Here is a 24,126-nt window from a genome sequence, read left to right on the forward strand (position 1 = left end):
CGGGGGATTATTCCATTCACTAGGTGCCGCTGAATGGAGAGCAGTCCTCAACGTGCTCAAGCGCACACCTCGAGAGTCGAACCAGCGCCGCGTGATCTTGAGCCTGGCGCGTAACCACTGAGCTAACGGGGCGAACGACCCTAAATGGTATTGTAGGTGCACTGAGACTAAGCTTGACCCATGCACCCAACCAGTGGCGTACGCAGGATTTTCTAAAGGGGGGGCATTGACAATAGCGTAGCCAGGAATTTTGAAAGGGGGTGTTGACAACTGGCGGGTGAATCCCGACGGCGTTTTCGCCTAAGATGAGCGGCGGGGGGTCTAGGGGGCCTCCCCCAGAAAATTTTGAAAAATTACTTTGAATTTGGTGCATTTTAAGAGCATTTTCAACAAAAATGTGGGTATGAATATTCCTGTCAAATGGTGCTGTCAGGTGGCATAGCAAAAGGATAAGATCATGTTTTCTTCGGCATTTTTCGGAAACAAAGCTAAGTCTCTATGTTTTCTTGTTGCTAAATCCTGGCTGAGATGTTTGAATGTTTGGTATTGGCAAAACTCGCTCTTTTAATGCAGTTTTGTTTAAAATTAGGCAAGTTTTTTTTTTAGACTGAAAGCATCATTCCTAAGCATAAAGAGACTGAAAGCATGATTCTCAATATCGTGACGTCATACGCGTGCCAAGGGGGGGTTGTAACCCCCAAACCACCTGGCTACGCCACTGGCCATTGATATCCCAGACGTCTTCATAATATCCCAGTATGGTTTTAGTTTAGACTTTATCCATTTCTTTCTCACTATAATAGGCTTACAGAACACTATACTAGTTATGCTACATTGGCATACCTGGGGTGGGGTAGGTGGATTGGGCCATGTATTTTGTATTGGCTTAGACTATAGAACAACATTGTTAATTGCTTTGACAGTGCAACCCAAAACATATTAAATGCCTTAATCTACGTCGTTAACTACTAAAACATTTTTAGGGGGGCCATACCCCCCTGCGCACGCTAGTGCACCCAACCATCCAAAGCACTAAGTGGCTAAGGCAGCACTTCTCCGTTGCTGTTTGTAAATTATTCCATTTACTCGGTGCCGCAGAGTAAAGATCCAATGGCTTGAAGTGCGTTACTCAAGCACCCACCTCGATAATTGAACCATAGTTGCTTGGTCACTATTTCTTTACTTTCAAACCCGTGTATTATTTTGGTATTTAAACTGGAAAGTTATCAATATATTTTAACAGCTCCGACTATGTGGTTCCATGAAGGAGAGAGCAACTATACGGTCTGCTATACAACAGCTCCGAGAGAAACAAGGCAGGTGTTTAACTGTTTGTTAATGTGTTCGCGATGACGTCTTCTAAATGCATTTCTCCGTCGATAATAACTTGGCCTACCGGTACACAGCAGTCACGTAGCCAAAGAGGGGGTAGTAAGTTCCGAATCTCCTTTGACACTGTGACGTCACAAATCAACAACTATGTTAATCATTTTGAGTAATCATTCAGCGTGTCCTCCAATAAGACTACCATATTGGGGCTAGGGTTATTGAAAGAATGATTTGGGCCCGGTGTCAACGAGATCCCCGAAGTAAAACAAGCTCGTACGCCATAGACATGCATGCAACAAATACGCAAAAAAATTAAATGTGTATAGGCGAAGTGACGATCGAGTGCGTTTCATAAAATTTTACGGCGCAGTAATTTCCACATGTCAAGAACAATAGTGCGACTGGGAGGAAAGAATAAGCTTGCACTGCGGTGAGATGGAAAACTGGTCATAGTATCCGAAGTGATTGTTATATCCATAGATTGTTAAGTGGAATTAAGTAACCCTAGTTAAGTTAAGTGGCTTCTATACGGTACTATTGAGAAATAAAACAGAGTAACCTTAGCGGGTTCAACATACTTTTTAGAAAGTAGCCTATATTAAACCCACTTTTAAAAAATTATGTTAAACCGGCAAAGGTTAATCTGTTTTATTTCTCTAAGGTTCAACAAAGCAAACTCTCTACCAAAGCTTTAACAGTAGCCTACTATTGATCCGATAACTCTGACGTCACACAACTTACAAAAGAGGGAGTTTTTATATCACCCCCAAATTCCCAACCCTTGTTTTATGCAAAACATACACTAGTTTGTATTGTTATGGGGCCATTTCTGTGGCATCATATTTGAAATTACACTTTCTGTTTTAGCTTTTAGAACTTTACATGGTTTCCTTAAAGATATATTTCCTGCATTTCATTCCAAACTTTTAATATTGCAACTTGAAGTTTTTTCTTTTAAACGACATGTGATGATGAAATTCCTTTTTCGCTTCAAGTTTTTATTGAAAATGGGCGTTTATCATTTTAATTCCTCAACATTCAATGAGGCATAATAGATCAACAATTTGTTTACGGCCAGATCCCTTTATCCGTGGGACGTCAATCAGACGAAGCAGAAAGAAAGCAGCTCAGAAGGCTCCAGTCGAGTATGGAAATAAAAATAGTAAATCTATCGAGCAAACTGTTGCTGATCTGCAACCTTCTACTGCAAAGGAAGAAACTAAATCCACTGGTGAGGCGAATATTGTACAAGATAGTTCACATTTGTAGCGAAAACTTCTTAACCGTTAATTTTGTCTATTCCAGTCATACCATTCAGAAGAACTGATATGGACTCAGACCACTCAGAGGAACTAAGTAGATAGAATGATTCACTGACGAAACTTCGACAATCACAAAATTCACTCTGTTAAACTCGGTGACCGGGCCTGAGTCAGTGATTCAAAGCTTCTGCAAGTAGATGCGAAACTGTCAGGATAAAGCTTCTAAAAAGCCTTCTCCGTCCGACGATAAAGATTTAACGAAAAATAGAAATTATAACTCAAATTTGTTGAAATCGATTTGTTTTCATTTCATCTTTAAATTACTCGAGAGAAGATTTGATAACCTCGCTAAACAACGATTATTTGACACAAAGTCGAGTTTAGTCTATTTCTGACTACAAAGAAGTATCCAGCCAACAAATCAGTTGTATTTTTACAATTATTCAACGTTTTCAAACGTTAAACAAATGTAAAAAAACAATTGTTTTGCTGTGTAGGTAGTTAATGTTTGATGTAATAGATTTCATAGCGGTCCGATCTTCCTTGAGGAGAAGCAGAAGACGACTCGCTCGGCTGCCACCTGATGACGATAAAACAAAATCAAATGAGACACTTGTTGGCGACAACAACGAGTCAAAGCAGCAGCGCTCAACGATGGAACAACACCCAAAGAGTCAAGGTAAATGGCTATTTAATCATTAAGCATTATTTTATAACCCTCACGAAGAACAATTTTAAAGGAAATTTGCACTATTCTTAAGTGAATGTAAAATATGTTTTTGCAATTCTTTTTATCTTTCACTTCTAAGATTGAAACATTCTATGAAAGCATAATTATTTAAACAGATGAAACCCAAGATGTTCCTGGATTGGGGTTGTTCTCCCAGACATCATCTGTTCGACGAAGCAGAAGAAAATTGCCCAGACTACCAAAAGACGACCCCAGTAAAACAGAAGTTGTTGTGGAATGCGCTCGAGAAAGTGACGAGAAGAAATCGAACAATGCTTCCAATGAGGAAGAAGTAGAAGACCAAGAAGATTCGAATGAGACTGAGGAAAATGAGACGATGCCTGTGAAAAGCAGCGAGATCTTCCAGGACTGGAAGAAAGACATTGAACAAAGTCTTGTTGCATTCGTTGAAGATGAAACCTCCTTAGATCAACCGGGTAAGTTGCATGGAATATTTATTAAATATTTCTGTTATACTCACAATTTCTGGCTTTCCTTCAGTTTGCTTCTATTCTCTGCCATTTGCACTCCAGACAGGCAGTCAAGCACTTTGAAGATGTCGGTTGTGATTAATTACGAAATGTTGGCCAATTTAGAGCTATCATTGTTGTGCACTGTGCAGCTGCATGGCTGAACACGTTTGAACTAACCTATCGGCAGCACAAGGCTGTGTCTTGGCCATACTTATAGTGGCATCATTGTCCAAGTGATTGGGCGCAAAGGACCGTTTGCCTTGCCTTTCTTTAGTAATTTTTTTTGGTTTATCATCAAAGTGTTCTGGCTCAAAAACAAAAGTACCAACAACAACAAACGATGAGTAGCCAGCAATGAACTGAAAAAACTGACAAGTTATAAAAGATTAATGCATTATGTAAACTGCGTTGTATGCTAGAGGTGGTTCTTAAAATCACTTGACTATTTTCAGTCTTCTTCAGTTTAACATGATTTTAATTCACTTTGTAAGGGTCACCAGTAGGCTATACGCTATCGTTCATTTTGCTTTCAGACGAACCTGTTCAAGAAAATATCATTTTCACAGCGTCAGCTTCTCCAGCAACCAACGATCCACAAGCGCACGAGGTAAACCAGACCAAGTAGTGATTTGCATACGTTTTGATAGGTCCGTTAAATGGCGTACAAGATTTGTTTGTCGGAACTGTTGTATTTTCGCTTCCGGCACCCGGCCTGCAGCCAAACTCACATCAGCCGGAAGATGCGATAATTCACAACTTTATCTTGATATGTGTGAAGTTGCACTGCGCATGCGTGAGCAAATGTTAAAGAAGGAGAATTCTTGTAAAATTTAAAGTTTTAATTTAATTTAATTCCTCTTGTTGTTTTGGTGCCGTGCAAGGAATGGTGCGATTTGAAAAGCGGATTTTCTCACATGTTTCGCTCTTGCCTTCACTAATGTGCCAATTATTGCTACTTGTGTTACTGATACTTATAATATTTTGTACAATCATGAAAAGGAGCAAATTTCCTGACTTGTTACAAATTGTTCATGGTTTTGTTTTGTCACTTTACAGCCGCAGTAATTTTTATAAAGCAGTTGCCTTCCTCTATCACTTGCTTTTCCCGCGTGTGTTTATTTTTATGGGGGAGGGCGATATCTACCCCAACTATATATTTCCGTCTAAACTGCGGCCCCAGCATCACAGTTGTGGTCTGCCGCACCATTTCATCTGTCCTTTCATCCTGGTATCATCACATGCTTACGCCATGATCAACTTACCCAACCAGCAAAAGTTGCCATTTTTAGGTTATTTCAGTGTTGCCAGACGCTTTAACAATGAAGAAAGGTGTAATTTTTTTCAATGGAAATAGCGTCACGCACGAACAAACGCATCCGACGTAACCTGCTTAGTCTGAGCATGGACATTGCACGCACGGTTTTGGTTTATTTCAAGCAATTCTTTTGAAGTTTTTTGTTTGACATCATTTCAATAACTAGTAACTTTGACGCTATATAGGAGATGGTTTCCCTTGCTAAAATGGTCGCACATTGATTCAACGTCTGTAGGCGTTGAATCAATGTGAAAATGAAGGAAATTTTGCTGTCTCGGTGTGTACAAGGCTTCTGTTAGAAGCGAAGATGAACATCCACGTTCTTGCTTTCAATGTTCAATGCCGCACTGTTAGGCGGGTCTCCACAGTGTTTGCTTTAGTAATTTGCATTTCGCAACCTATTTATTCAATTCAAATTATCTTTCACTTCTGGAATGTAAACACAAACACGAGGCACGGGAGGTGGTGACAAAAGGAGTTGGTGATAAAATCTGGATAACGTCCATCTGCTGTTGGTGGCAATGCAGGAACACTACCACAAAACTTTCTTAATAAAAAATGGAGCCAAAGAAAATAAGTGATAACTTTATTGAAGTAAAACAGTTGAATTGCTTGATCAAGATTTCCAGCTCAGAATGGATCACCAAGCCATGTCAGAGAGTTTGACTCAACAGAAATATCCATCTATCCTTAGATAACTACAAAATCTGTTTACGCGATAAATTGCAATAGCAAGGCGTGATTTAGTTTTGCTTTTCATTCCTGCCAAAAATCTTGAAACGACACAGTTCAATCAACGGGCCAATGTCGTCAGCCAATAATGTCTCGGTTTCACCCATTGCGCTCGGTTCCAAAGAAGAGGTAGATTTTGTAATTTTAGGTACTATCAATTATATCAATGGAGTCGAGACTTTCTTATTTTTTTATATTGTGATTGAGATTTGATTTAGCGAGGTAATTGTCGGTTCGTTATTTACGTCATGAAAATGTCGTCATCGCCATGCATTGTCACCTTCGTCTGTGGTAGAGCCATTGCTTTCTGACGATAATTGTTTTGTGTAAACAGAAGAAACATTCCGCTTTAAAACCGCAAATCTTTGAGCGCTTTCCGAATACTTTGCATACCACGCTAAGTGTTCTGGCCACAGATACCTTCTTCTCAGAAGGCAGAGCCACCATTTGTATGCAGAGACGTTTAATTTAGCAGCTGGATTTGCAAGAACTGTGATACCACAGAAAAAGTTTTTTGGGCTACGGAAGCATGTTTAGAAATTTATTATTGGTTGAGCATAGCACCAGTACGATAAGTGCTACTACTTTGTATTGAGCTATGTTTGACCCCGGGTCAGTGCAGTGGCAGATTCAGGGGGGGGGGGGGGGCGATTGGGGCGAACGCCATCTTCTTTTAAACACAGAAAAAGTAACTTTATTCATGGCGCATTTACAATATCGGGTTAATGCGAACCTACACATTACTGTATTGTGTTATGTTGAAATCCACCCCCTAAAGCTACATGCCAAGTCCGCCCCTAAGTCAGTGGTAAGGTTATCCAAATGGCTGATGATAAGTGGTTGGTTTGTATAGATCAGTGGTTCTTAACCTTTTTTTCCCCAGCGCCCCTTTTCAGAGATTTCCATAGTCTGGCGCCCACTATAATATAAGGGCTGTAGCCTACTAATGACATTTTCTTCCAAGACTGTAAGGCTAGCCTACAGCCAGTAGTAATTAGTTATTAGTTAGTAAGAAAAAACTAGTTTAAGCCGATGTTAGTTTTAATACTAAAAAATCAGCACAGATGTGCCTTAAGGCTCTTAACTTAAAAGTCTTAAGGCACATCTCTGCTGATTTTTTAGTAGTTAGTAAGAGTTACACTAATAACCATTATTGAATGACTATTATTATGACCAGTCCTTATGGTTTGCTTGCACTGCCTGCCCGCTGTCCCTGCCAAAAGCTGACCACAAAATGCCATTTACTTACTACAAGGAAAGGGAAACAATGCCCATTATCAACAACAAAGGCCATGCACAACACCATCCGACGTCCACGCTTGTCGGATGGTGTTGTGCATTGTGCTGTATAGGCCAACATAGAATGCTCTGAGAGAGAATCACTACTTCCCTTGTTAAACACAATCTCTATACTGTATATAGCTCCTCATCCTCGGTGGATTCTCGTACCCCCAGCAGAACTACTAAAGCAAATTTGCAGTGAGAAAAATATCGTTACACCTTCTGAATGTAGCGCCCCCTATAACGCCCCCTGAATATTTCCGCCCCTCTAAAAGTTAACAGCGCCCACTAGGAGGCGGTAGCGCCCAGGTTAAGAACCACTGGTATAGATAAACTGTCATGGCAATATCGTTGCTTTACAGGGTGGTTGTTAAAGTGTACAGCAAATGTTCAGTTCAGTTTGTTTTTATTTCTGACCATCACAAGTCACAACGAAAAAAGAAATAAATGAGCAGTTGTCACTGTCACTCTCTGGCTACTTATGAACATTTTGAAGATGTTTAATGATTTTGATCAGACAGTGTTTCAATGTATCTTTCACCAGTTTCATTATTTTTCCATGCATTGGATTGGCGTCAATTTCTTTTGCTTCATTCAACTTAATTCTTATGGGAAGAAAGAACATGTTTTTTAATGCTAACTCCCGACCGTAACCGATGTGAACCTCCTTGAAGAAGAAGCAATTTGAGCAGGGCAGGTTCTCAAAAAAGAGTAATTTTTATTGCTCAGACTGCAAATCAGCCGTTTTTACATTGATTCAACTTCTGAAGACGTTGAATCAATGTAAAAAACTAATCTGCTGAGATAGCTGCAGAAGGAAATATCAAGAAGGAATAGAGCAGGCGATATCAGATGAAGCGAAACCGAAGATGAGAGTTGGGCGAATAACATGGAAACAGATCGCCTGACAAACACGCGCGCACACATAAGTTTAAGTTAAGAGGTAGATATCAGTTGACAATTTAATTATTTCTGTAGAAATCTAAATTATATCAATCAAAAAATAAAAAGTCTAATATACTGATGTTTTCATCTTCAGTGCCATTGAATGAAAAAAACAATGTTATCAAAACAATGTAGTTTTTGAAGACTTTGCTAAGCATTAGTTTAGTATTCACATGTTGGACTTTATATTTTTTGATAAATCAACCAGGCATTCAAACTATTTTACTTCCATTCATCAGATGAACATTGCAACTACTGCTAGAAAAGACAATAATCCTGATGAGCACCTAAACTCTTCGGTATTTAAAGGAGATTGTTGTGAGAAAATGTTTTTCTGGCCACAGCAATTCTACATGTCAGTGACGTAATGACATGCTTTGCATTAGTGTGCACTCACCCGTGACGTTCATTGCCAAGAATTCGGTTCCGACATTTTGAGTCTTCAAGTGTTCGTCCTGGCTCGCAAAATCGGTCAGTTTACCTCAAGGCAAGATGTTAAGTTGTTGAATCGATGTAAACGGCCTAATTTTGCCGGTAAATATGTCATTGCAGGCAATGATATAATTCCTATAGTTTGCAACTTTTTAGCGTTAAACTGAACAAAAAGTTTAGACTCCGCTTTAAAATCGCTGCGTTGCGTCGAATTACGGAAAGAGAATACGTTGCCTCGGGCGCAACCATCCGGTTGATTACACAATCGCTTACCCCTGCTAACCCATACGATGGTGACGTCACAAATTGGCCATTCATTCTCTGCAAATAAGATTGTGACATGTGTGATCGTCAGATGATGATGGAATAACGTAAAATGGGATTTGTTTCTGAATTTTTTGAGTGTCAACTTCCAAATTACGCCAGACTAGTTCAAATGTTGGATAAAGTTTCGTGTTCGTTCAAGTTGAAGGAATTTACATAAAGACGGAGTTTGCTAGTTTGGTTGATTTAACATTGCTTGACATATTATTCGCGCTTATTATTTGTTGCTGCTTGAATATTGAAAGGATTTGAAAAAAACGTTACATTGAACATCAGAAAATACCCTGTGGACAAAGTCAGTTGTTTTTCATTTCATGGTTGTTTCCCTCGCTCATCCGTTCTTTAAATCCGTACAAAAGTGACAGTCCAGACGTTGAATCAATGTTAACAGACAGATTTTGTTAGCTGAGAAGTTTTAGTGCTCTCAAACGACTGCTGCTAAAATTAAATATTTTAAAGTAACACCGTAGAGTCTCTGCTTTATTTAACTTTGGAAGTTTTCTTTGCAAGCTTTCTCAGTCAGGCTGTACAGAAAACACAACTGCAGAACTAGAGAACCAGTCAGCTGGAAAGAGTCATGATCAAATTGGTTTCATTCATAAAGGGACGCTACAAAAATAGCACTTGGATGAGCTTTTCCGAAGGTTACATATTTTTTCCTGAAATATTAGAACTTGGACGCATTTGCAATAGCATTCGAACTTTCATTACCTTCTGAAAGCATTTTCAATTTGTTGTCATTTTAAGTGTTTTAAGGTGATTGGAAAATGAATCAGTTATGGCTGCCATTGACTGACTGCCATTGTATAATTTTTATTGTTAATGCAATTATGGCGTGTTTTTTTGAGACGCTTGGTAGGTTGTACCTGTGATTGTGCAAGACGGTTGTTGTTGTACTAAGGTACAAAACGTACTAGTTTGGCAGATGTGACATTGAAATTTATAATCTTAAATACTCGTCCGCATTAAGCATTGATTAAGTTTTTGCTGAAAGTTTTGCCTTTCTTGGTGTAACAGTTTGAAGACTCAATTGTTTGCGCACGGCAAGCGATAACGAAATTCTGCAGAGTGCTTGAACTTGAAATCTGGACGCACCGTCACTGCGTGGTTTGCTGCTTGTTCGGGAGCTGGTATTAATTGCGTCACAGATCTGTTGTTGTCATTGTATGAGATAATGAGTGTCTCAAATATTGTATCAGCTTTAACTAAAACCGCAATTTACCTGAAAAGAACTCATTGGACAGCAGCATTTTGAAAAGCTTTGCTCAGGAATTTAAGAAATTTTTTTAATGGAATTGTTACCTACTAAGAAGGTTATGTTGTTTTTGTTGCCGTTTAATAACAATCCAATCAATCGACTGGGTGGTGATTTGGGCGTACTGTTCTGTTAAAATTGGTTTGTCGCACTGCAAGAATGAACAGGACATTAGTATAGCAAAAACGTTTCTCTGCCGTAGAGAAATTTTCCACTCGGGTGAAAAGTTATCAAAGTTTTCCCTAATAAAAAAACATTATGATGGTGGAGGTAAATTTTATATATTGAGGAGTAAAATAAGGAATTTACTAAATAAGAAAATACAAACTACATGATAAAGCCCAAAATCTGATAGACCTAATGGGGGTAATTGGACAGTCAGCCAAGGGTAAAAGAGAGTAAAAAGATGATAATCGTTAGCATTGCAACACTGGTCGAGCTATTCCGACCTGACTTTCTACTACATTATGACTGAAATTACCGTATTAATTATCACCATTGTCATGTACAGCGCCCAGGAGCATAGTTTGACTGTGGATGTGGCGCTATATAAATGTTGTTATTATTATTATTACTTGCTTTGAACTTTGGAAAATCTGTCTCGTATTGTTTTTTCTCAACTTTTTTTTGTTCAAACACATCTTTGTATTATAAATGATTTTTGTAAATGATTTTTGGTATTCAACTGGGAATTTAATTTTGTGAATTCATTGTACTCAACTGTAAACCCAATTTCATCTGCTGAGATTGCCTATTCTATTTAAAAATAAATCACAAGTTAAATGGAGAGACGGTGAGAAATATACGAATCTATTTAAATTCGATGTAAATTTTCCGGTGAAAACATAACAGTTGTGTAGGGCAAGGTACAGTGGCTCACAATACTTACTGTGATGTAAAAATAACGTAAAAAAAAACCTTGATTGTCTTGCAACAGAGGAATGATTGGGTTGATCTGAGAAAAAAGTGCCGCGACCAAAATTTACAATGAGTTATTTTGGGAAGTTTGTTTGTACAAGCATTGTACAAGTCAGAAGTTTATACAAGCCGATCGGCTAACTCATTGCTTGTTGAAGGCTTGTCTGAGCACTTTAGTGTATAATGGCCAATAGTTTATGTTGAACTGTGTGTAGTAGCACTAAATGGGCAAAATAATCACTCATACGGCCAAGAGAAGATAATTTGAGCCCAGTTCTAATCTCTCGTACCAATCGTAATCTGCTAATTAGAACCGTCGATTACTGATTCACAGAGGAACTTCACGCAAACTGATTCTCAAATATGTAATCCGACGATTAGATAATTTGCACCCACTGTAATCCGTTGAATAGAATCGCGGATTACTGATCCACCAATAAACTTTGTGCAAACTGACCCAAGATTAACTACAGTAATAAGATGGCTTCCCAAATCGGCCGTTTAAAATATTCGTTGTTGGTTGCTGTGATCGCGTTCATTTTTGTTTATGACGTCATCATGACATAATATCGGATACAAGACAATAGTAGACGGTTTAAGCAGTTTTATATGAAAGTATGATGACTGATGAGTTCTTCTGGCGTGAATGAGCTAAAATAAATTATCACCAGAAGGGGCACGTGATAACCCGCATTCATTACGACGTTTCGTCAATTAGACACGACTGACTTCTTCCGGGTGCTAGATCAGTTAATGAACACTTTTCCAACTTGGCAGGACACAGAACTATGTTGCAATAAATAATTTAACATGTGCAATAAATACCAAAAATTGAAATTGGATATTTTGTGCAAAGTTTGAAAGCCACTTGAAAAAAGGGAATTTAAATGTTGTCAAGTGTTTTTTAATTAACACAAAGTCAGGAATCCGTTAAAAGGGAACAAGAGTTAACTCCTACACAGACTAAAAATCTCCGGACTAATTTTTGAAATTGAGAAATTAAATTTTGAGTTGTACAATAAAGTGTAATAAATCAAGAAGCCATTGTAGCCCCATTGAATTATTTGATGTATAGGCTAGGGCCGCTAGGCAGTAATTTCTTGTGCAAAATTAGTAATGTTTCACTCTAGGCATGATGTATGAGGTAGTGTGGTGCATTTCCAAAGCGTGACTGATGTAACGACAAAACAAATGCCATTTACTGTTTTAGTTCAAACGTGTTTGGTTAGTTTCATTTCCCCACAGTCCTAATTCATCTGGCCCTTATTCCTTTTGCTTCAATGATCGTGTTACCACAACAACAATGTGGAATTACCTGCCGCCAACCTGCGATTAGCTTAGTTTCTTGATTGTACTGCCATTGATTGTTTAATCCTAACCCGCCTCAGGTTATAACCTCAATTTAATTGTTGGGAGATCTTCAATCTATTCTTTGACCTGCTGCTCTATGTCTATGACGTCATCGCCGTTATAATGTTTTATTGCATCTGAATCACTTGTGACGTCGGTGGTTGTTATAAAAGCGGTTTCATTTGATTGTTGTTGATTGTGGCGTAACAGGTGGCTAGAGAAGCGGAACGGAAAACAGTCGTTTCTGAAAGGCAACTTATAGTAAAAGTAGACTATTTGTCCAGGTACTCGAGGCGATTTTCAAGTTGATTCAATGTTTAAAAACGTTTATCCGAGGTTGAAGTGGCAGCCATTGTGACTTCGAGTTCATAGTGTTCGACAAACCGCAGCCCATGTTTTAGCTATTTAGCAAATTGGACAGAGCCGCAAAACGCAGCCAGCAGACACGATTATAGTAAGAGGACTTTTACAAAGTTCTATTGTGCATCTGCATTCAACAATTTGCTTTCACAAAACCAGCAAACAAACTGAATAATCTGAATTAAACGTTGGTCGTTGCATCTTGTTTTTAGAAAGTTTAGTATGAACATAATAGTTTCTTCTTCTTCTTGGTCAACTATTAATATTTGTTTATGATTCATCAGTCGCAAAACAACTAGATGTAACAATCCATTTGTGTTTCCAATGATTACGATCGACAAAGAATCGGAATAATTCATCGCTAGTTGAAAGGCACAATGTCAGATCTTACTCTCTAGCTGTGATGTTCATGACTGTCAACGCTTCCTCTTATGCGACGTCCTCACAATTGTGACAATAAACGGTCTTGCTTGACGAATAACATTATTTCAACAAGAAATGCACTTTTACGTGAATCAAGTGTGCAGTTACGTTATGTTAATATAACAAAGATGTTGAGCAATACAGATTTTACAAATAAGGAGAAAATTGTGACCGAATGACCTCAAAGTTAATGGACTGTCGCAGGTTATCTGGCTTGTTTCTGTAAAAAGTAATTTTAGAGTTAATTTTAGAGTTTTGTTGCATATCAGGGGTATGACAATTTTTTAACTTAAGTGTCTTTATTCGGAGCCTCATTTTCTCATTGCTACCCGACCATCTCCCCAACGGCTCGTACAGCATGTGCACATTTTTACACTACAATTTCAAAGTCAAATGATGGTTGAAAGTTTCTTCTGCAAATTAGAGCGAAATTTGTTTTGTAAACTCGGTTGATAAGAAACTCTTGTTTGTTTGAGTGTAAAGTGCCATAATATTGCGCATATAGCTCAGGAGAAGTTTGTTGTGTGCCACTTGGCAGATTAGTTATTTGTTACATTGATTTAGCGTCTGCAGACTTTGTATCAATGTCAAAAACTGGTTTGCTGAGTTAAATTTTTTGTGTTTACCTAAGTAACCGCTGAAAACAGTTGTTGAAATATTTTCTCTTAATGGTAACAAAACATTATTAAACTCTATGTAGTTTGTATGGATTGAGTTCGACCATCACTGCTTTAAACATTCCGCTAACTGCAACTTCTTCTGGAATCAATTTCAGGGATATTGTCATGTAATCACAGCTCCTGCTCAACGTCTCATTATGTCAACGTTTACTTACAAACTTTCTCGTTTGGCTGCGCATGTATGATCTTGATAATTGGTATTTGAGTCAGTGCATCTGCATATTAGTGAGGGATGGTGGATGGTTTTGTGCTCTGGTTTATCATCAGTGTAGCTTTCAAAACTTTAGATTTGTCTGCATTGTTAAAAGTAAACCCATGAAAAGGTTGAGGATATACGAAAGTAGGCTATATCGAAGGAAAGATTTTCAACGGATAATTATGTTTCAAAAGTTTAAATATAACATACGTGATAACAAGACAAGTCATCAAAAGGTTAAATCCACATTTAAGTTTTTGGCTTGAGGAAGCTTGTTATGTTTAGTTGACGGGACGTTTTAAATGGGGGAAGATCAGCACATACAGTTCCTTGTATGTTAGTTCATCTTGCACAGTTCAGTTGCATACATTAGCAGAAGATGGTCTAGTTTGCTGTGATTGTCTGGCGGACAGCTTCATTCCATTTCTCGTGCATTGTGTTTCCGCTGATATTCTGAGCAAACCATAAGGAACTACCTAGACAGCAAAATCCGTGGTTTTTACATTGATTCAACGTCTGCGGACGTTGAATCAATGTAAAAACCACGGATTTTGCTGTCCGGGTACCCGGTAGAATGTAGACATGCCATTTGCGTAGTTGGTTTTACGTATTTGTAGTTATGCTATTTATATTTCAATAAATGTACATTAAAAGGAAATTCTCTAAGTTTTATGATTTCAAGTTTGTTTTTAAAGAATACCGTGCCACATTAATTTAAGATAAACTTGATAGATTTGCTTCGTTGAAAGATGCCTGAAAGACAAATTAAATATTTACACAACAGAAAAAACAATATTCTATCAATAATTTTGATTGAAGTGAAATTTTAATAAAGTTATTCTGTGTCTTAGACAAATATTTAATATTGAAACTTTCATACTTCAGACGACGACCTTACACTTAAGCTTTAACTTTTGTGCAGCTTCTGTCTGAAATTATCGAAACTCCAAGTTGTGGCTTTCGTTTTGACGTCACAAAGGACTTGTTGTGTGACGTCACGAAGGGAAGCGAACACCCGCGTGCACCTGCCGACGGAGATAGCGCACCTGGGCTGGGTTGTACCCCAGTTGGATCTGGGAATAAACAGATTTATCCAAAAGAGTTCTGCTCAACTACAACTGCTCCGGAATCATCAACAGCTGGTGAATTTATCGCGTCAGGTAAGAACAGTTTATGATGGTTCTTTCATTATCTTGTTGAGCAGTTATTTATATCAGTTATGTTTGGCAACTATATATTTATAAACTTTAGACTTAACTTCATATTTGGTATATATGAAAACTTGTATCATACATACGTACATCTTTGCAATGTTTTTCAACGTTGAATTTGTAGAAAGTGATGCAATGGCCCACCATTCTTGGGAGGTTGACATCATTCCTTGCATGGGAGATGCACAAATATTTGACCAACTTACTATGGTCGTTTAGCGCTTAGTCCATCCTTAGACAAAGTCCTTTGTTTACCTTGGGCGGATATTTATACAACTCTTTTTATTTGTTTACATGTTCAGCAATGCGGTTTGTAAAGTTTACCCATCGATAAATGTTATGACGTCATCACAAAGTGACCATCTAACATCAGTTTTACAACATTTTCTTCTTTATGTTGACTTATGGTCGCAATATCTTAAGTATTTTAGATTTTTTTACAATTTTTTAAAGTGGCAGCAAAATTGTGACTTGTAAAATTGCTTACAACTAACTTTTAACTTGTGTAATCACCCGTAAGCACTTTGCTCAAAGTTTTTGCAGATGAAAAATTATTTTGCCATAAATGTAACCAAAATCTGACCAATTTGTTCGAAATACGTTTATTGGGGTATGATGAACAAAAAGAATTTTCCTCCCACTGCATAAAATGGCCGGTTATAAAACTGGCAGTACTTCAATCCGCGAAGATACAGACCGGCTGCACACTTATCTGCAACCGTGAAAAATTGAAGAAAAAAAAAACGAAAAAGCGACTTTTCAAGATGCGGAGCTCAAGTCATGGCGAAAATAGCTTCCTATCAAACTATACGTGGAAGGTCAAAGCTATTTTGATATGAGTGAAGTTTCATGTTTTGAGAAGTTGGTGGTTTTTTGTTTAAATTTGTCAACTTTTTCAAGTCTGCTTGAATTCTTTGCGCATCCATCACTTGTATCATGGTCCGATCCGATAAATGTCTGCAGCCACACCCCCTCTTTTCTTACAAAAATACGACACAAAAGTGCCTTTAAAATCTCTTGTCGAGCGCAATCGAAATCGCTCTTTTGAAGATAAAGAAATGACAAGAGACAAGTTTTATTGCTTTATAGTTTGTATACCAACTGAGGAATGTGAGCATGGTTGACTAGCTACAGTAGAACAGAAAATTGATGCTACTAGCCAAATTCCTACTTTTTTATGTTGTCTTCTCGTTCACGTGACTTACTTACATTTATGTGAAATAGTGGTTTCAATAATAAACAATTCAAATGAGCTGCAAGCAACTTAATGTTTTGTTCACGACTCCAATGATCGCAAACTCTTCACCAACCTGAAAATTAATAGAAGTTATCAATTATGATGACGTCATACATGACGTATGGTTGGAAAACATTAATTTGTGACGTCACATGTAGTATAACACTGATTCAGAAATGAGTGAGATGGCTTAAATGTTTGTTGCTTGTAAATGACAGTGTTTTTCAAGTAGTCGTCTTTTTGTCACGTAAAGCATTTGTTGTTGTCAGTTGCCACATTATCACCTTGACAATACCTTGATTCTTTTGCGACCGAATGGACTGAATTAGAAGTTAGAACATACGATGAACCATATCAATTCTAAAAACATGTTCTTTTGGTCTTTAAACTCTTCGAGCATCATATGTTTTCCCGCAGCACTGCTTTTGTATCGATCTACCTATAACCTTTCCAGGCAGCAAAGTAGTGTTTTTATGTTGATGCAACGTCTGCAAGCGTTGAAGCAAAATACAAAAGGATTAACTTGTTAGGCTGGTTGTCTTCTTGTATTGGCCTTGTGCAGATCAGCAAGCTTCAAGCTTCACTGTATTGTGCTGCTCTCTGATACCACAGATCGAAATCGAGTTTTAGCTGCGATTAAACTGACTGGGGAGAAAATATATTCGTTTCGTTTGTATTACAATGGTATAATACTGCTATTTTGCATTCATCAAATGCTGGCATTTGCACAACAATCTAACCTTTTAGTGTAATTTATTAAGTTAAGAATCGATTTCGCTATAGTAATAGCATCTTCAGCTTATTGAAATAGAATTATTACAAGACATGTATCCGAGTCGTTCAAATCAAGCATTGTTGTGGTTTTGACACTGGTCAGAAGATATTTTTTTTTCCTTTTTCTTCGAAGTGGATAAATTTGTTTCGCCATTCCCAATGGTCGCTATCTTGTCTTTCGATGATTTTCCATTATGCGACTTTAGCTCTACTGCGTCATCTTGTGGTTTCAAGTACGACCATGTATTCTCTCCATGTGTTTGTCTTGTCGACTGGTTCTCACGCCACGTGATATGGGACATCAATCATTCTATGCTTAATATTTAGAAACCTTGAACCCTTAAAACGTACCATCTTTGTGGTTTTGCTTACTGCTTAAATGTGGCTAGATGTACTGATACTACGCGAGTATGGTTGATCCATTTTTATCATAATTGCATAACCAAATTTTGCAAAGCTGAAAGTGTATGTTAGAATGGTATAGGTAATGTATTTCCACTATCAGTCACAGATCCATCTTGTTCTATGTGAGTGCTTTTCATCAGAGAGAATTTTCTTAAATATTTTTGTTGTAATGACGAATCCCAAACATCGCTGATTTGTGTAATTGGTCGCTCAGTTCTTTTGTGTTGATGTTTTGAAGACAATGTTTAGACTTGGTGTTTTGTCTATATCAAATATCAAACAATATCATTAATTGTTTGTCATTATTGCATCCGGTTTGAAATGATAGCAGACAACTCGCTACAATAAGCAATAATCAGTCAATCAAGTAAAAAAGAGGTAGAAAGACTTTCAATGATTTAAAACGTGCATCCACATACCCCAGCAGTGTCTGAGGCTGGGTTTGCCCTAGACACGCAAAGGTAGAGGTAGTTTCGTGCCATACATTACCGTTTCCACTACTACTTGTGTGTTTCCCTCTACAGTGTTTACTCAAATGTTGCAGTAGATGCAAGCGACTCCACCATGTAAAGTTTTATAAACGTTGAAACTTTTTGTTTCAATAACCGTCTTTAACTTCAGAGTACAAAAGAGTTTTTACCTATTTACGAAAATTAAATCATTGCCCGAAGGTGTTATGTCTGGAGTTTGGCATTGTTTTGTAAAATCGTGTTCCAGACAGTTTTGAAATCTGACCCACTTGACGAGTAATCGTAGCCACTTGAAATCACGAAACACAATTCTTTCTTTTTCCCTTTCTATTGTCCCGCATCACATATACAATCGTGTTGTACATTGTGACAGCATAGAGTTGATACACACGAGAAAGAAGGGTAGCTTGTTTGGCGAGAACGTTGACCTATTTAAGCTGGTAAATGTTGCCCTTTTACATTCACTTTCTGTTTTTAAAATATCTTTGTTGTTTTTGTCTTGGTAAGTTTCAGATTTTTTGCTTTCAGAACAAGGAACATGACACCAGAGCAAGCCGGATTGATGATTGTTACAGCGTGTTAGTTTTCTGCGCAGTTGGTGCCGTGTAATGGAGTTGGTAACGAAGAGTGTTTGAATGATACAGAACAGAATTTTGTTTTAAAATATTCTTAAATTAGTTATGTTCTGTGCCACTTTAGACTGGTGTGAGTGACAGCGTTACTTCAACAGTAGCTAGGCACAACACAGGGTTGTTAGTTACCGCTAAACATTGCACTAGTCATTGTCAACTGGCAGCTGGTTGCCTGACCTTGAACCACGTCTTCAGCTTCCCTTAGTGTGAAGCGTTTGCGTTTTTCTGCAAGGCTTCACATAAAAGTAGAATATTTATGTCAATGTCTCCAGGAATATAGCCAAAGTTCAGTTGCGTTTTGTCTTCTAATCACACCAGACTGAATGTTAGTTGCTGTTTGAGTTTCCTAAGCAAATGATCATGGATGAATCTTGCTTGACTTGTGGTGCCGTTTGCAGCACCAGGTAGCAGAGTGAAACAATCATACTCAGTTTTATATTTTTTTTTGCAGAATGCCGTCACAATAAGCTTAAAGGAATGAGACAAGCTTTTGAATTATAAGCTGCTGTTTCAACAGCAATAATAATAATCCCAAACAGTCTATCGCACAGCTTTACAGAAGTTTGTTCAAAGCTTTGAAGCTGCTGTAAAAAAGAAAAGCTCCACCATATGCGTTGTTTTTTCTTCGGCAAGCGTTATTTTTATGTACAAAACGTCATCTTCTTGTTGGTATGGACAGATTTGCGGCTTTGTGTAGCCTACAAATCATATCTTCACCATTCAGTTTAGTCAGGTGCCCGTGCGCTGCGAAACAATGCTAAGCATTCCGGTCTATCTACTGTGGTTCGAGGTAGCAAGCTATAAAGATGACATGGCACGCATACTGGAATATTTAATCAATCTCTCAATTCAACCGTAATCCGTTGATTAAAATCGCGAATTGCTAATTCATGTTTGCTAAAGAGTGAGTGGGAGAGAAAGTGATTTTATTAATCTTTCAAATACCAATCAAGAAATATTGGAACACAAAGAAAGAATGAATGGTTTTCGCACAAACTGATTTAAGATTAACTAATCAAACGATTAAAAAAAAAAATGCGTCTAACTATAAGAATAGAAATTAGGAAAGAAATGCAAAGATAAAATCAGCATGTAATCTTTACTAGTTGCAATGGATGCCACAAATTTCTCAGCAAATGTTGCGACTCATGAATGAGGACTAGAAGTTAGAACTTTGATTGTTAAAAAAGCGAAGTTATTTGTACGTTTTCAATATCTACAGTAGTTCTAAACAAACTGTTTCAGTCCTTACAAAGATGAAAAGGTCTACAAGCTGAAATAACTTTGACCAAGAGCGTGGTTAATCGAGATGGGAAGCGAACCGGCTCACTATCCTCGACAAGCAAAATGTAGAGACTGGAGCCTTTTGACTGATATATCGAGTCAAAACACAGTATTTGCACAAAAAATGTTCTAATTGACTCAACTGCTTTTGCTGATTTTACAACAAATGGTGTGTTTTTATAGCGTTGTAGAAGCCCAACCGAGCGCATTGTCCATCGGACTCTGTGCCAACAAACCTGGTCACACTACTGACACAGTGCCGGATTAACCAAGTGTGGGGCCTGTAGCAGATTGATTTGATGTACAGATAATGACTGGGAAGTAATAGAATATTTCATAGGTTTGATATTTTTTCATTATAGTGTAGCCGCTCTTGCCCCATCGTGTTTCGCAAATAGGCTAGGCTAGTTTTTAATCAACTTCAATTTTGAAAATGATCTTTCTCCAGTAGCCTACAATTAGTTACCATCATACATAGATAAATGCGTAACAAATTGTCAATGTTAGGAAACGTGGTGTCAATATTGTTTTCTTTAATCGAAGTGAAATAGTTGAGTTCTGGAGAGGAGCAATCATTAATCAATAGCTTTACGAATTGGTGTATGCCTTGCGACGTTGCTCCAGCGCAGATTGTAAGCTTAAGCTGTCCAATACTGCAAGAAAAACTTCCACCGGGAATCTGTCTTTAGTTGATATCCATTGCATCTGAAATTGAACGGCCACTGCCTACATTCTCATCGTGCGTTCGATTTTGGACAATTCTTCTTGTGCTTGTTGGTCGGTAATCCGCACTTGAATCAGCTTCTGCGCCTCTTACTCAAACTTAGTCTGTAGAAACTTGTTCTCTGAAAGTCTGTAGGGATCCTGCCAAAGAGGCACACAACTCTGAAGCAATGTTGAGATTTTGCCGCTTTGTTTGAAGAGAGGCTTGACTTGCCTGGAAGCGATCGGGTAAGCTATTTTAAAACACCACTAAGATTCCAATTTCGAGCAACTCCATTTTCTGGAGGAGTCAATTTGGCTGCTGTCGACATTCTACCTTCTGCACTTGGTCATTTGCAAGTTTCTCCAGTGCCTTTTTGAAAAGAAAACGTTCTTTAATTACTTTAATGGCATCAGCTCTTCCGACCATCGTGTTTCAGAGAGCTTCTTTAGCACTCCACCACATGAACACTCCAGAACGGACCACCGGTGGGTTGAAGCAGCAAAAAATAGCCTACAGTCAAAGAACTGAACTGTTTCTGGACACGATTGCGCAGCGCGCTGCATACACCAACTTAATTCAACGAATGAGCATAGCATGGAACATATTCTGCAACAGCACCATTTTTTTGACAAGTGCCTTTAGGTCTAGTCCGTTATATTTTCCGCTCATGTTGGACGCGTTGTAATAGTTCTGTCCAAAGCAATCGGCAAGATTGATACTCTTCTCACTGGTGTACACTTGTACAGTACAATCGAATAATCTTTCAAACAACTAATATCGTGGACTCGTGGCACTCGATCAGGCAGTTGCCTCCAGCGGAAATGACCGGTTTTTAAAGTTTACAATAATTAGGAAGGGATAAGACGTTGGGACTAAGTAATTTAATCCTACAACTATAATATTCTCCCATGCCATACCAGTTTGCAAGTCAAAAATTATTTACCAACTATGTTCAACATTTTTTTGCAAAAAAAATGTTTTGCTCACCAAGCGCGGGGCCGTAGCAGCTGCTACATCTGCTGCTATAGTTAATCCGGCGCTGTACTGACATCGGGTTTCGTGGCTCTCTACAGACTGGTTCTCTAGCATAGACCATTCGTGCAAAGAACATTGCATAATTTATTGTATTATATTGTGGAACAGGTGTAGACTAAGTTCCTTGCTTACTTTCTTATTGTCAATCGACAAACTGTGATTTGTGACGTAACAAGGTGAAGCTGAAGCCAAAGACAGTGAGTCACCTCCTCATTTCTTTATTGGACTGGCACTTGTCCTTTTAATTCTACAAACATCATAAGCAACCAGTTTGTTGAAATTTGATAATACTATTAAGTATTAATTGCTATATAATTGAATGATGACTTGAAGTGGTATTATTCTTACGGGCCCATCTATTGTATCATGGGTAAACTGAACTCTGGTCAAAGCTATTAAAAAAGAAGACGAAGACATAATTCACAGAAATCCGTGCGTCTTTCTCTCACGCCCATCAACACCTTTAATAAAGTACCAAGGTCGATCTATAAAACATTATTGTCTTTTTATACAAATCTTGAAAACATTCTATTTTCGATGAAATAAATTGAGAATTCTCTTTTGTTTCACTTTTTTTCCATCCGATGAATGCTGCTTATGTTGAACACGAAGGCTTGTTTACAAACAAAGCGCAACAAATAGGTCACGTCGTAAAGACTTGAACAACCGTGAAGAGATTGATATCCTCAGTCCTTGCACAAGCTGTGATTTGTAATATGGTGATGTTTTAAACACATTTCGTTTAGGTGACGTACGTTTTACGTGTTTTTTTACGTATTTTACGTGTTTTACGTATAGTTCGCATGTGATGAGTTGCGACTGCTACACTGGTTTTGGGTTTGTAGCGATTAGTTTTGAGTTGGATTGAGTGAATTTTACCTGATTGTGAGGCGTGAATTAATATTAACCTTGAAGTAAAAAAAGCTTTTTGGAGTCTTGATCCAAGCAGTTTCTTTTGGAGGTTTTGAACCAACGACAGTGGTTAATGTTCTCATTTTCAACGAAGTGTTAATGCTTTCAAATTCTTCCATCACTCCATTTGCCGTTGAACGAAGAGTTGTATTTGAAGCGTGCTACATAACTGCTCACACCGAGAGTCGAACTACCGTTGTTTGATCTTACCAAGTATTTTTTTAATTGAATCACTGGCCATAACTTTAAGTTCGATTTATTAAGTTTAAAACTGAAGGTTATTGTGGAACATTTCTGACAAATAATTTTGTTTCTTTCAGTGCTTTCACCAAAACTCGCTCCGGAGTCTTCGGGCAGGCGATCCCGATCTCGATCTCCGTTTTCGCGTTTCCTGAAGACGAAATCATCCGAAAATTTTCCCGTAAAGAAACAGGAACCAAAATCGCCCCCTCCATCGGAGAGCAAAGATTCTGGGTTCGGTAAAAGACGATTTTCAAAGCGTTTTCGCAAACGAACAAGCAAATCAAATTCGTCAGGGGAAGTTAAAGAAATTGCCAAAACAGCTGACGAAGGAGGTGATACGCCACAACTTCCCTCGCAACCGCCTATCGCTGTTTCGTCTCGATCGAGTGGGGTTATCTCCGACGACTTGTCTTCTCGTCCAGATTTGCATTCAGACCCTCCTTCTTCTTCCGATCCACATAGCGCGAAAGCGACATCTAGCGTTCGCGATCATTCGCGCAAACAGTCCGCACGAGTTGTATTGAGAGCGATTGGAAAGAAGCTTTTTACTCCAAAACAAAAACTTCATAACGATTTGGAACCTCCTGTTAAGAAACCCAACTCGCCACCTTCAACCCCATTCCGACACGAACCTAAATCACCCACAAATTTATTCAAAGTCGAGCATGAAATAAAACTTCCTTCTCGATTTGCGACCCCCCTTACCACCCACCTTGCCTCATTATCCTCCCCAATACCTTCCCAAAGCGAAAAACAAGCGTCTCCTGTTTGGAAGAAACGTAAATCTACTAGTGGCGAAATGGAAGTACTTGCCCGCCCACAAGATGGAGCCCCTAATCAACTCCAATCAAGCTTTTCCAGCAACAATCAAGAGCGTGATGACGTCACCGTGAGGTCATCGGTCGATTACGAAGCGATGAGCATCAGCGAACTGAAATTCTTGGTGAGCAAAACTTTAATTAATTTTGATCATTCTTAGACAAATACCGATATGCAGTATCAGCTACAATACCATCAGAGTAACGTAAATTAACGAACAATAAACGTAAATTAATTCCGTACCGTAAATTAAACATAAATTGTAAATTTGACCAAAATTGCCCGATAGCTCTGTTGGTTAACGCGTGACTTCGTGAAAGAGGAAGCCTCAAGATCAAGCGGCGCTGGTTCGACTCTCGGGGTGTGCGCTTGAGGACTGCTTTCCATTCAAGT

General features: G+C 38.3%; 1 protein-coding gene across 1 annotated transcript in view; it reads left to right on the forward strand.

The window, feature by feature from the left end:
- Nucleotides 1-3,095: 3,095 nt before the first annotated feature.
- LOC145768138 (uncharacterized) overlaps nt 3,096-24,126 on the forward strand; it is a 56,446-nt gene continuing 35,415 nt past the window's right edge. The window contains exons 1-5 of the mRNA XM_082579614.1: nt 3,096-3,270; nt 3,438-3,758; nt 4,328-4,401; nt 14,928-15,165; nt 22,992-23,857. Of these exons, the coding sequence (XP_082435740.1) occupies nt 3,096-3,270; nt 3,438-3,758; nt 4,328-4,401; nt 14,928-15,165; nt 22,992-23,857 (1,674 nt within the window). The remainder of the gene's footprint in view (nt 3,271-3,437; nt 3,759-4,327; nt 4,402-14,927; nt 15,166-22,991; nt 23,858-24,126) is intronic.

This window comes from Aplidium turbinatum, chromosome 1 (genome assembly GCF_918807975.1).
Source record: "Aplidium turbinatum chromosome 1, kaAplTurb1.1, whole genome shotgun sequence".
Lineage (NCBI taxonomy): Eukaryota > Metazoa > Chordata > Ascidiacea > Aplousobranchia > Polyclinidae > Aplidium > Aplidium turbinatum.